Source organism: Canis lupus, chromosome 19 (assembly GCF_048164855.1).
Source record: "Canis lupus baileyi chromosome 19, mCanLup2.hap1, whole genome shotgun sequence".
Classification (NCBI taxonomy): Eukaryota; Metazoa; Chordata; class Mammalia; order Carnivora; family Canidae; genus Canis; species Canis lupus.
The window spans coordinates 46,871,071-46,883,724 of record NC_132856.1 but is presented as its reverse complement, the minus strand read 5'-3'; the positions used below and the strand labels follow the sequence as shown (position 1 = coordinate 46,883,724).

The following is a 12,654-nucleotide window of genomic DNA, read 5'->3' as shown; positions in this document are numbered from 1 at the left end:
GGGTCCATCCCAGGACCCTGAGATCATGACCTGAGCCGAAGGCAGACGCTTAACCAACAGAGCCACCCAGGCACCTCAGCAATTTTCTTTTTAAATTTAACAACAGATGGTAGATGTTCTAATCAGTGCAGATGTGTACCAGTTCTTTTGGGGTTGTCAAGTTCAATGTTTGGTGATGGTGATGGACCACCATTCACGGGGCCCTGCTGACCCAAGAGTGGCACAGCGTGACTGCCAGCCGTGTTACGTGACACATCCTTCCTACTGAGCTCTTTTTGCAGTTGGGTGAGTCAGCGCAGGTGCAATTGCTGGATTAACGTGTGTGCGCCTGTCTCATTTCATGCGGCTACTGTATTTACTCTTCTTGTTCAGTTCCAACTGCTCACCGTGTTTACGGAGGTGGGTGACGCAAGCTTATTAACCTCTCATAGAACATCGCAGTCATTTCTCATGTGTTCCAGTTACGTGTGATGTTTCTAAATCTTATTTTAACCCAGTGGATCTCAGCTGGGGTATTTTTGTTCCTCGGGAACATTTGGTGATGTCTGGAGACATTTCTGGTTGTTGTGACTGGGGGTGGTGCTATTGGCATCTGGTGGGCAGAGGCCAGGGATGTCACTGCATGTCCTTTAGTGCACTGTGACAAAGACTGATTTGGTCCCAAAAGTCCACAGGGCTGTGGTTGAGAATCTTGCACCAATCTCATTGGGCCTTTTGAGGACATGGGTCTCTAGAAGCATCTTCTCAGTGGCATGAAGTAAAGCTTCCTGTGCTATGAAATTCCTCTGATTAAAACAGATTCTCAGGCTCTGCCCCAGACTGAAGGGGTTAGAAGTTTAGGGGTGGTGCCTGGGAGTCCCAATGTTATTCTGAATAAAATCTCCAGAAGAGTCATATCTTCCTTCTGGAATACACACACACACACACACACACACACACACACGTCATTTGTTATATATAGTTCCATGTTTCCACGACTATGTGTGTGTGTGTGTATATATATATATATATATATATATATATATATATTATATTCAGAAGTCTGAAATCAGTTTCACTTGGACATAATCAAGATGTCAGCATGATTGGTTCCTTCTAGAGAATCTAGGGGAGAATTTTTTTCACATCCTTGTGTTTTCTAGCTTTGGAGATTGCTAGCATTCCTTGACTCACAGCCACTTCCTGTAACCCCCCCCCACACACACCCCTTGCTTCTGTCATAACATCTCTCACTTCTCCATCCTACCTTCTGCCATCCCTCTTATCCCTGGGATTACAGTTAGGGCCCACTTGAATAATCCAGGATAAAGTTCCCATCAGCTCAAGATCCTTAATTATATCTACAGTGTTCCTTTTGCCATTTATGTGCATCCTTGCACAGGGACCATGCTAAGCTTCCCTGTATCGTTCCAATTTTAGTATATGTGCTGCCAAAGCGAGCACCCGTTTTGCCATTTAAAGCAACATTCACAGAGGCACCCGGGTGGCTCAGTCAGTTAAGCATCCAACTCTTGATCTCAGCTCAGGTCTTGATCTCTGGGTTGTGATGTCAAGCCCCGTGTTGGGCTCCATGCTCCACAGTGGGTGCTGGACATGGAGCCTACTTAAAAAAAAAAAAGTAACATTCATAGTTTCTGGGCAATGGAATGTGGGCATCTTTGGTGGAAGCGTTATACAGTCTAACATACTCATCCTTTTAGCAGGCTGTTATTGAGGCTGGATCTATGGATGAATCATAGTTTATTACATATCATAACGTGGCATAGCAGTCAGGAGTGGGAAACAAGCCACTTGGAGTCTTCTTTTTTCTTTTAAATTTTTTATTATTTAAGTAAACTGTGTGCCCAGTGCAGGGCTTGAACTCATCACTGAGATCAAGAGTGCCACGTTCTCCTGACCAAGCCAGCCAGGCACCCCAAAAAACCACTTGAGGTCTTTTAACACAAAGGGTGTAACACAGGAAATTCACAATGATTGAACTCTGCTGCTGTAGCATTAAAGCAACCACAGATTGAGCTGAATGAATAAATGAATGAATGAGCATGGCCTTGTGCCAATAAAACCTTTATTTACAAAAACAGGCAGTGGGCTGGGTGAGTCCAGGGGTCAGTTTGCCACTCCTACTGCAGAGGAGCCAGACCAGGACTGATCCTACAGGAGTGAGTCTGCAGAACGGGGGCGGGGGGCGCGGAGCTCCCCCAAAATCAAGGCAGGGAATCAGGAGGTCTTTGAAACCTCTGACTTTGGGCATACACCCTGTAGCTGTGATTCAGAAACAGAATGCCACCTTTGTGTCCGCCACAACTGCTTTGTAATGCCCACCAAGCTTTTCACTGGACAAAGGAATGCAGATTCCAGAACAGCAGGTGTTCCCATGCCTGGCTGCTGGCCTGAGAGAAGGGGAAGCAAAAATCTAGACAGCTGTGGTCTCTTGTGCCTCCCAGACTCCCCAGGCATGTCCACGGGTGGGCCTGAGCCCGTGCCCAGCTGCAAGAAAGTCTGTGAGCGCGGCTGCAGCTTTGCAGCCTCTGCCTGGAAAGGGGTTGGATCAGGGCGGGTTCTGATGTCAACCCACCACTTCCTCCTCATTTATGACTGTACTTTATGGTGATGGTAAGAGGGATTGTGTAATTGTAGGATGCATAATCGTGGAACCTATTATATGTAATTGCAGGATTAGGAACACAGTAATTATCATGCGATATAATAAATTATGTAATGAAATGTAATCCTACGTAGATCATGAATCACATAATTGTGTTATACCCTCCAGGAAACTGTTTATCTTGTTTATGTTCCCTGGGCGATCCTGCCATGGTAGCAGGGGGTGTGCGTAAGCAGGGGAGGGATTTGGGTAGAAGGCGAGAGCAGGAGGGAGGGTAAGGTTGAGACCAGGGGTTCAGGGATAGTGGAGGGTGGGGTGAGCATGAGGACGGTGCTGGAGTTTAGCCTCCAGTTAGGAGAGGTGAGGAGAAGCCGGAGGGCAAGTTGAATAATGGGTTAGGTCAGAGGTGGGCAAACTCTGGTCCGGAGGCCTGAGACCCTCTCGTCATCTGCTTTTCTTTTTCTTTTTCTTTTTTTCTTTCTTTTTTTTTTTATTTATGATAGGCACACAGTGAGAGAGAGAGAGGCAGAGACACAGGCAGAGGGAGAAGCAGGCTCCATGCACCGGAAGCCTGACGTGGGATTCGATCCCGGGTCTCCAGGATCGCGCCCCGGGCCAAAGGCAGGCGCTAAACCGCTGCGCCACCCAGGGATCCCCTGCTTTTCTTTTTAATGTTTAAAATTGAGATGAGGGGATCCCTGGGTGGCTCAGCGGTTTGGCGCCTGCCTTTGGCCCAGGGCGTGATCCTGGAGTCCCGGGATCGAGTCCCGCGTTGGGCTCCTGGCATGGAGCCTTCTTCTCCCTCTGCCTGTGTCTCTGCCTCTCTCTCTCTCTATCATAAATAAATAAATAAATCTTTTTAAGAAATTAAAAAATAAAATTGAGGGCAGCTCAGGTGGCTCAGCGGTTTAGTGCCGCCTTTGGCCTAGGGTGTGATCCTGGGGACCAGGGATCGAGTCCCACATCGGGCTCCCTGCGTGGAGCCTGCTTCTCCCTCTGCCTGTGTCTCTGCCTCTCTCTCTCTGTCTCTCATGAATAAATAAATAAAAATAAAATAAAATAAAATTGAGATGAAATTCAGATAACGTAAACATAGCCGTATGCATGTGGACAATCGCATGGCATTGAGTATATTCAGTGTGGTGCGGCCGTCACCACCATCCACTTCAAGAACTTTTCCATCTTCCCAAATTGGAACTCCGTCCCCGTTAAACACAAACTCCCTCTCCCTCCTCCAGCCCCCGGTGCCCACGGTTCTACTTTTGGCCCCTACGGACCTCTGTGGATGTGGCTACTCCAGGGACCTCCTTCAAGTGGGATCATATAGTATTTGTCCTTTGGTGATGGGCTTCTTTCACTCAGCATAGAGTCCTGAAGGTTCATCCATGCTGTGGTCTGGGTCAGAATCTCCTTCTTGGGGGCACCTGGGTGGCTCAGTGGTTGAGAGTCTGCCTTTGGCCCAGGTTGTAATCCTGGGATCCTGGGATCCAGTCCTGCATTGGGCTCCTTGTGTGGAGCCTGCTTCTTCCTCTGCCTGTGTCTCTGCCTCTCTCTCTGTCCCTCATGAATAAATAAATAAAATAATTAAAAAAAAAAAAGAATCTCCTTCCTGTTTCAGGCTGAAGAATATTCTCGTGTGTGGGCAAGATGCATTGTCCTTGTCCGTCCATCTGTTGATGGACACTGGCTTGCTTCCATGTTTCAGCTATTGTAAACAATGAAGCTCTGAACAGGAGTGAACAAGTACCTCTTCGAGACCCTGCTTTAAATTCCTTTTTTTTTTTTCCTGCTTTCAATTCTTTAGAGGAAGTGGAATTGCTGGGTCACTTGGTAATTCTATTTTTAATCTTTTTAGGACTCTCCCTCCCATTTTCCACTGAGGCCGCACCATCTTACATTCTCACCAGCGGAACACGAGGGTTCCAATGTCCTCACATCCTCAACACGTGCTGCCTTCTGGGTTTTTTGATAGGAGTCATCTTGATGGTATGAGATAGAATTCTCAATTTTTTAATCCTTAATTTTGTGCTTATCTTTTTTTTAAGATTTTATTTATTTGACACAGAGAATGAGAGCACAAGCAGGGGGAGCAGCAGAGGGAGAGGGAGAAGCAGGCTCCCCCACTGAGCAGTGAGCCCAACATGGGGCTCGATCCCAGGACCCTGAGATCATGCCCTGAGCTGAAGGCAGACACTTAATCACTGAGCCACCCAGGCGCCTATTATTATTATTATTATTATTATTATTATTATTATTCACACCTATGTATCCTGAAATATATCTGTGTGGAAATATATACAGCTAGTTGTTGGGCTGGATCGACACGGCTCATGCTCTGTGAAGATGTAGAAGACTTTCTTTTTTTCAGTCAACATCAAACGTCTAACATTCATTCTCATCCTTTGTCAGAGAAAAGCCTCCCTCCCTCCAGACAGAAGGGCAAAGGTCAGCCTGTCCCTCGCCCCCAGGTGTGGTGTTGACCAGGAGACTCAGTGGCTCCAGAAGGACACGATGGAGCCCACAGTGGGCCAGTGGGCGGAGCACCTTTCCTAGCAAGTGGGGAACAAACCGGGTCCCCTGGGTCAGGGAGTGAGCAGTTATGCAAAAGTCGCACTGCAGCGACGCCTGGGGGGCTCAGTGGTTAAGCGGCTGCCTTTGGCTCAGGTTGTGATCCCCGGGGTCGGGGGATCGAGTCCCACATCGGGCTCCCAGCATGGAGCTTCCTTCTCCCTCTGCCTCTCTCTGTGTGTCTCTCATGAATAAATAAATAAAATCCTTAAAAAGAAGAGGAAGAGGAGGAGGAGGTGGAGGAGGAGAAGGAGAAGTCACGCCACTTTGCTCCCTGGCACAGTCAGCAAGGACGCGAGGGCCCCTGGTGGGCTGTGTCTCTGCCACCTTGCTCACAGCCCTGGCTCATCTGTCCCCACAGCTGGAGGCTGCTTCCAGCCTCCTTAGCCACACGCAAGACTCTCTGGAGGGTGTACTCATAGGAGAATTTCTGGGTATAGGTCACCCCCGGGGTTTGATCACTTGTAGTCCTGTTTGTCATTTTTTTCTGCCGTTATTTGTAGCTAAGAGGCAGTGAAGCCACTCCCACAGGTGGTGGATCTCATGGCCCCTGCCCTGGCCACTCAAATGGAAAACCCCTGGTCCCAGATCTTGGGCCGGGGGATCCTTGAATCTCCCCCGAGGGAAGAGGGAACGCTGAGCTGAGTGAGATGCCGTTTCTGCTCCCTGGAGGGATGGGGGCTCAAAACAGAAACTAAATTCAGCTCGAGGGGTGCCTGGGGGGCTCATTCAGTTAAGCAGCTGGCTCTTGGTTTGGCTCATGTCGTGATCTCAGGGTTGTGGGGTTGAGCCCCGTGTCCGGCTCTGTGCAGAGTCTGCTTGAGATTCTCTTTTTCTCCCTCTGCCCCTCCTGCTTGTATGCTCTCCCTCTCTCTCTCTAAAATAAATAAATCTGGGGTGCCCTGGATGGCTCAGCGGTTTAGCGCCGCCTTCAGCCCAGGGCGTGACCCTGGAGTCCCAGGATCGAGTCCCACATCAGGCTCCCTGTGTGGATCTTGTGCACCTGGGTATAGCCAGCATTCTTCAGGGCTCCTCCAAGGTGAGCAGGTTGGGGTGAAAGGTCTCAACCCCTGGCCCCATCCTTACTACTCTAGCTCTTCTCTGGTTGTTAGTCCAAAACTGTGCTCAGAGAGCTCCAGCCTAGTGCCACCCTGGTCCCCACCTGGTTTTTTGTTTGTTTTAATGTAGCAGGTGAGAATCTCATTTCTTAATTTTAAAGATGCAAAGAGGGGGATCCCTGGGTGGCTCAGCGGTTTCACGCCTGCCTTTGGCCCAGGGAGCGATCCTGGAGTCCCGGGATCGAGTCTCGCGTCGGGCTCCCGGCATGGCTCCCTCTGCCTGCGTCTCTGCTTCTCTCTCTCTCTCTCTATGTCTATCATAAATAAATAAATAAAAATAAATCTTAAAAAAAATAAAGATGCAAAGATTAAAACTTAATTTTTCTGCAGCTGAATGTAATTTCTTTTTAAGAAAAGACTTTTTTTAAGATTTTATTTATTTTATTTTATTTATTTTAAAGATTTTATTTTATTCATGAGAGATACAGAGAGAGAGGCAGAGACACAGGCAGAGGGAGAAGCAGGCTCCATGCAGGGAGCCCGATGCGGGACTCGATCCCAGGACCCTGGGATCATGCCCTGAACCAAAGGCAGATGCTCCACCACTGAGCCACCCAGGCATTCCTCCCCTGGGTTTTGAGGAGCCAGCTTGGGGTCCTGCGCACCCCCATCCATGTGATGGTCCCTTCTGCATCTGTCATCCCACCCCTTCTTGGATGAACAAAAGCCTGACCAATTTGGGGGGTGGGGAACGATTTTGCTCCTTCCCATGTTGGCCAGAAGTGTTGGGACAGTGTGATTTCTGAGTAATTTCCTAGTGTTGAGTCCTCCCTCCACATTGGGAGGCGACAACCACCAGCCCAGGAATTCTCAATAAATTTATACTTAAGCCGAGAAAAGCAAAAACAAAACAAAACGGACACACATGGGGCTGTAGGTTGACTACGAGCATGTCCCAACTTGCTTGAGCTGAGCAACAGCTGCCGAAAGTCCTAGGTTCAGATCCTGGCTCCCTCTGCCCCCCCCCAATACCTCACCTCTCTGGGTCTCCCTTTTTCTTCTACGAAGCTACCTATGGATGAGTTGCGTTCATGGGTAGGAAGTGTGTCCAACAGCGTCTGCGGGTATTAAGGGCAATGTGAGTTTTTTCGCCAATATGGGGATGCAAGGAAGCCACCACGCATCTGAGGCTGTGTGCTTTTTCTTTTTTTAATGTCTGCTGTTAATAAAATATTTTTACAGAGACCAAAAAGTTGGAGTAGTGCAAAACATCTCAACACCATGCATTCATGACCACTTCTCGTTGGTTTTAAACATTTGTTCCAAGTCACATATTTACAGAGAAATGGGGGCATCTGCGCAGATGCCAGACCAACGGGATGGAGTTAAAACAAACAAACAAACAGCATTTGATTTCACATTTGCAATCACATGCTAAGAGAAGGTGTGTGGAGGAAGAACCTCCCTGGACTGCGTGGCCGGGTTTGGGGGGGGGTTCCCAGGGGGCCGGGGCCAGGGGTGAAGTGTGAGTCCCCCTGGCTGCATGGCCTGGGATGCATGGGAGCGAAGGGTGAGGGGGGGACCTCCGCCTGTGACCTGTGCCTCAAGAGAGCCACTATGGTTAGGCGGGGGCCGGGCAATCGGGAGAGGTCTTACTCGACAGCGTCAACTTGATTTCTCTCTTTAAAAAAAAAAAAAAAAAAAGGCAAAGAGAAAAGCAACACGTGTCAGCGAAGACGACTTTGGTCCTTGACAATTCTTAGGAAAGGATGTTCAGGGGGGGCAGACGGTGTCGTGATCCGAACCAAACCCCCAGTGAGCTCCCCTCCCGCTCCACCGGGGCAGCAGTTTGGGGCGACTCTGGGCTGTCCCTGCTCTGCCCCGCCCCTCGGTGTCCCCATCTGCAAAATGAACAGCGCAGGGTGTGGGGGACAGAAAGGTCTCTGAGGTCCCAAAGATTTCTAGTTGGGTGTTAAGTTTTTTGCATCTCTGATGGGGGCACGGTGAGGTTTCAGACTGGAGCCTGAGAGGGATTGCGGTCGCGGCCAGGCACCTGCTCCTTTTACAGAAATCCTTCCAGGATGGACGGGGAGAGCCAGAGAGAACGGTGGGTTCCTCTTCCTTCTAGATCCCCAGCTTCATTTTCCCCTCTGTTCCTGCATCTCCCCATCTCTGAGTCTCTCTCTCCGCCTCAAGGTCTCCCTGGGGATGATCTCACCCTCCTGATTTTTCCCCTTCTCTCTCTCTCCAACCTTCCCTCTTCTTCTCTCTTCGTGTCCTTACTCTGGGACACTGTCCCTCTTGTGGGGTGGGCGCACAGGGAGACGGGATCGACTCTGTCCAAGATGCCCCTCAAATGTCGCACTCTCCCTGCCCCACCATGGGCCAAACGTACCTCCTCCGTTCTCTGACCATGGAAATCTAGGGCCAGCTCCTGGCATGAAATGAGGTCTAAATGCAACCCTGAGACCCCACCAAGGCTCAGAGCTTAGGGTACCCCAGGTGAGGCGGAGAGTGGCTTTGCGGAAGACCCTGCTCCTCTCTGAGCCTTGTTCCAATACAGGAACGTCCTAGTTTCAAAGGCTTCCAGCCCCTTAGACTCCTTCCCTGTCTCCTCGTCTGCTCTCGTCCTCTCTCCACGCCGTGTCCTGTGACTCAGCCACAGTCTGGCTGGAACACCTTCTGTGTGCCCAGGTCTATGTGGGAGGGGAAGGTTGCTAGGAACAGACATGGATAGACACGCATGTGGACCCCCGACCCCAAGACGTATTTCAACTAGGCATACCTTCCCTATCATCCTCCTGTACCCAGTCTGTGCTAGGTGAACTTAGGGCCCTCTAGAGGCCTCACATCCCCAGTCTGGGGGAAATGGGGACTATGGCAGATACCCCTAGCCCCCAGGCATCGGGGACAGAGGCTGGGGAAGTCCTGAGGAAGAGCAGGGAGGGTTTTCTATGGGAGAGGATATTTGTGATGGGTTTTGAGGGATAAATAGGAGTTCTCTGGGGGAAAGAAGAGGGAGGAAATTTCCAAAACAGTTCTAGCCTGGGAGTCAGAAAAAGTCTTTCAACAAATACTCCCTGAAGCTCCCTCCATGTGCCTGGGCTGGCGCTGGGGAACTCCAAACACACACACACACACACACACACACTGGCAGGCCTTGACCAGGGATTCCCAAGGACTCTTTTGGGAAATAAGTTTGCTCTTTCAGAGAAAAGCTCAGCTCCCTCTTCTCTTTTCCTACTGGTCATCCATAAATCTTTCAGGGCTCACCCCAGGTCACATTACCTCCCCTTTGGGTGTTGCTGGTGTTCTCAACCCGAATCCTCTATCCACCTCACTCCTACCTACCTCATGGATGGTCCGAACTTAAAATCTGCCTCTCAGTTCATGTGAGAGAGACGCTAAGCTCCCTCCTTGCCACCTCCCAACCTGCCCCTGTCGCCTCCCCCACCTACCTGTGGGAGAACTTGCATCTTAATCTCTGGTTCAGAACCTTCAGGTACCTGAACCTGCCTAAATCCAGAGGACGTAGAGCACCTCTGGGTAACTTACAAAATAGTGCCAGGAAACCATCAATATAAAAATACAACTCTCAATCCCTAGGATTTGCACATGGCCTCCTTAGAAGTGTCAAACCCTTGGGCAGTGCACAACGGGACAACTGTACCCAGTGGCCCAGGGCTCATCTAAGGGGTGGGTTTATTTTTTTCTTTTAAAATAGATCTTCTAAAATCCCTCCAGGAATTAATTTCAGTGTCCCAAAAGCACATTGTCTCTCCCCCAAACTGCACTGGTCCATTCTCCATAAGGTGGCCAGATGGAGGTTTTAAAACCTGAAATCCAGACCCTCCTCGGCTTTAAAATCTCCTGAAGCTCTCCAAGTCTCTTAGCGTAAAAACTCCCGAGGGCCCTGCCTGGTCTGATATCTCTGCAGGTCTGCCCGACATCAACACCTCCTCCCTGTTGTCCCCCTCTTCAGCCACATGGACCTCACTGTGCTTCAAGCCTGCCCACCTCAGCCTTTGCCCCTACTGTTCCCTCTGCTTGGAGCTTTCTTCTCTCGAATGGGTGGTTCCTTCTCATTTCTCACCTCCTCAGAAAGCCCTCCCTTGCTTTCCCGTCTGACACAGCCCTTACCACTCCAGGAGACCAGCTACTCCTCACCTCACCCCTGTTTTAGTTTCTTCCCAGCACAAGAGAATCCTGTACTTGCTAATCTGGCAGGGAAAAAAAAATGGCACACGAGCTCCTGTCCAACATGGAGAAGCAGATTCTGAGCAAAGTCAAGCCATGACAAACTTTCCCAAAAGGTTCTGCCTGCATGAACTAAAATGGGGAAACTTGACTCTGGCCAGATCGCCCCACTACTGCCTGCTGGAGGAAGAGCTTTAGGCAGGTAGAGGCCCCACCGGGGGTATCCTGTGGCATGGTGTTTGAATGAATGAATGAGATTTTGGAGACTAAGCTCCGAGCATGTTTGTGTATTTACACACACACACACATATACACACACCTAGAGTTTCTGGTCTCTTTCTTGCCTGCCCGGAGAAGAGGTTCGGGGACTGCCTGGGTCCAGGGAACCTCCCCACAGGGTCCCAGGGGAAAGGGCTGAGGGCAGGGGTTTCACTTGGCAGCCAGACGTGGGAGGGGGGGCAGTGGAGGATTGGCCCAGAACCCCCATCCCTTGTAAGGATTGGGGGAGGTCCCCTGAGGAGGGGTTAGCAGCAATGGGGAGCTGTGTCGGTCATCCGATCTCAGCCCACCTTTAAATGGGGCACACAGGCCAAAGGGAGTGGGGAGAGGGTATGGCACTGGGACCTTCGGCAAAGCCTCAAGCAGCTCTCTGGGCCTCAGTTTTGCCATCTGTTAAATGGGTGGATTGAACTCTATGATATGAGGATGGGGTATATTGGGGGAACAGGAGAGGCAAACCCCCATAGGGAAGTGGGGGCAGCGCGGGTGCTTCACAGCCATCCACTTGGCCCCCAGGGTTTGGGCGCCCGAGGGCGCATGTGCTTTTGAAATCCCATCCTACCCTCCCTCCCCGTTTATTTTTTGCACAAACATGAAAAGACACTCTGGTCCAACCTGGGCCCTCCAACTTGCATCCTAGTGCCTCCAACCCCTAGACCACCCCAGGGGGCGCTCCAGGAAGCCCCGCCCCTCGCCCAGGGCCCGCCCCTCGAGGGAGCTGAGAGTTCCATACTTGGCAATTGGTCTTGGGCCCCAGGGGTTGGGGACCCATCTTATGGCTTTTCCAGGGGACAGGAGGCAGGGCCTCCCCGTACCAGAGCCCCAGGACCTGGCCTCCTCCACAGGGGGCGGGACTTCCTCCCATCCCAGCTCCAAAGGTCCCCTAGGCGCTGGGGACTTGGCTTCTAGTAGGGGATGTGGCTTCTTCCTTCATCGCGCCCGAGGGCGTGGCCTCTCGAGGGGGCGGGGCGTCGTCCGTTCACAATTCCCTAGAGGGGGCAGCGAGGTCAAGGGCGCAGGCACAGCCAGCCCTCCGCAGAGCCCTCTGGGAGGCCCCAGCGCAGACGTCGCCCCGCCCCGTGCGCAGTCGCAACGCTGCCCGCCCGCGCGCCCCACGCTAGGGCGCAGGCGCGGCGCCGCCCTCCTCGGCGGAGCGCGTGTCCGACTTGAGCTTGACGAACTCCTTGGCCACCTCGTCGTTGCTGCGCTGCGACAGGATGCGCAGCACTGTGAGGCCCGTGTCGTCCATATGGATGCGGCGGCCCAGTGGCAGCCAGCAGGCGGCGCTCCCGCGCTGGGCCAGCTCCCGCAGCTGCAGCACGGCCAGCCCCACCGTGCGGTCCTCGCGCGCGAAGCAGTAGTCTTTGACGCACACCTGCAGCTCGTAGCACTCCGGGCCCGCGTCGGCGCTCAGCGTGCTGCGGGGGGCGGGGCGTGAGGACAGCCCCGCCCGCCGCCCCCGGTGGCCCCGCCCCCGGGGCGCCCAGAGCGGGGCCACGCCCATCTTTCCGGATGCGCACCTCTGCCGCCCCCCTCGGGAATATCTCTTGTCTCTCCTTCCTCTCCTCTGCCCCCCACCCCATCTCTAGCCGACAGCACCCCCACCGTCCTACTGCCAGCCCCAGGCCAAGCCACGCCCCCACCCAGGTGACACCTCCGAGACCCCCTGGCTAGACCAGGCTTCCGCCCCGTGATATGGGCGCCCGCACCTTTGGCCGGATGAGCTGCTGCTCCCACCATCCTAACCCAGATACCGCGCCCAGAAGCCCCTTTACCGGGCTCCCCCTTGAACCCAAGCTCTCTCCTTGACGTGGCCCCTCCCCCATACTCCCTACTACACCTCTTACCCTTCAGGTGCTCTCTCCACACGACTTGCCTCATGCCTCATCACGAGTGAACTCCCCCCCACACACACTCCAGTGTGCCTTCCCCAGCCCCCAAGTTCTG

General features: G+C 52.2%; 1 protein-coding gene and 1 non-coding gene across 2 annotated transcripts in view; both read right to left on the bottom strand.

Annotated features, from left to right (window-relative positions):
* Nucleotides 1–1,336: 1,336 nt before the first annotated feature.
* LOC140611515 (U6 spliceosomal RNA) lies at nt 1,337–1,443 on the bottom strand. The gene has a single exon (XR_012012666.1). It is a non-coding gene; the product is annotated as a U6 spliceosomal RNA (small nuclear RNA).
* A 5,979-nt stretch (nt 1,444–7,422) lies between these two features.
* Nucleotides 7,423–12,654, bottom strand: part of UNC13A (unc-13 homolog A) — a 64,597-nt gene continuing 59,365 nt past the window's right edge. The window contains exon 45 of the mRNA XM_072786799.1: nt 7,423–12,125. Within this exon, the coding sequence (XP_072642900.1) occupies nt 11,825–12,125 (301 nt within the window). The 3' untranslated portion in view covers nt 7,423–11,824. The remainder of the gene's footprint in view (nt 12,126–12,654) is intronic.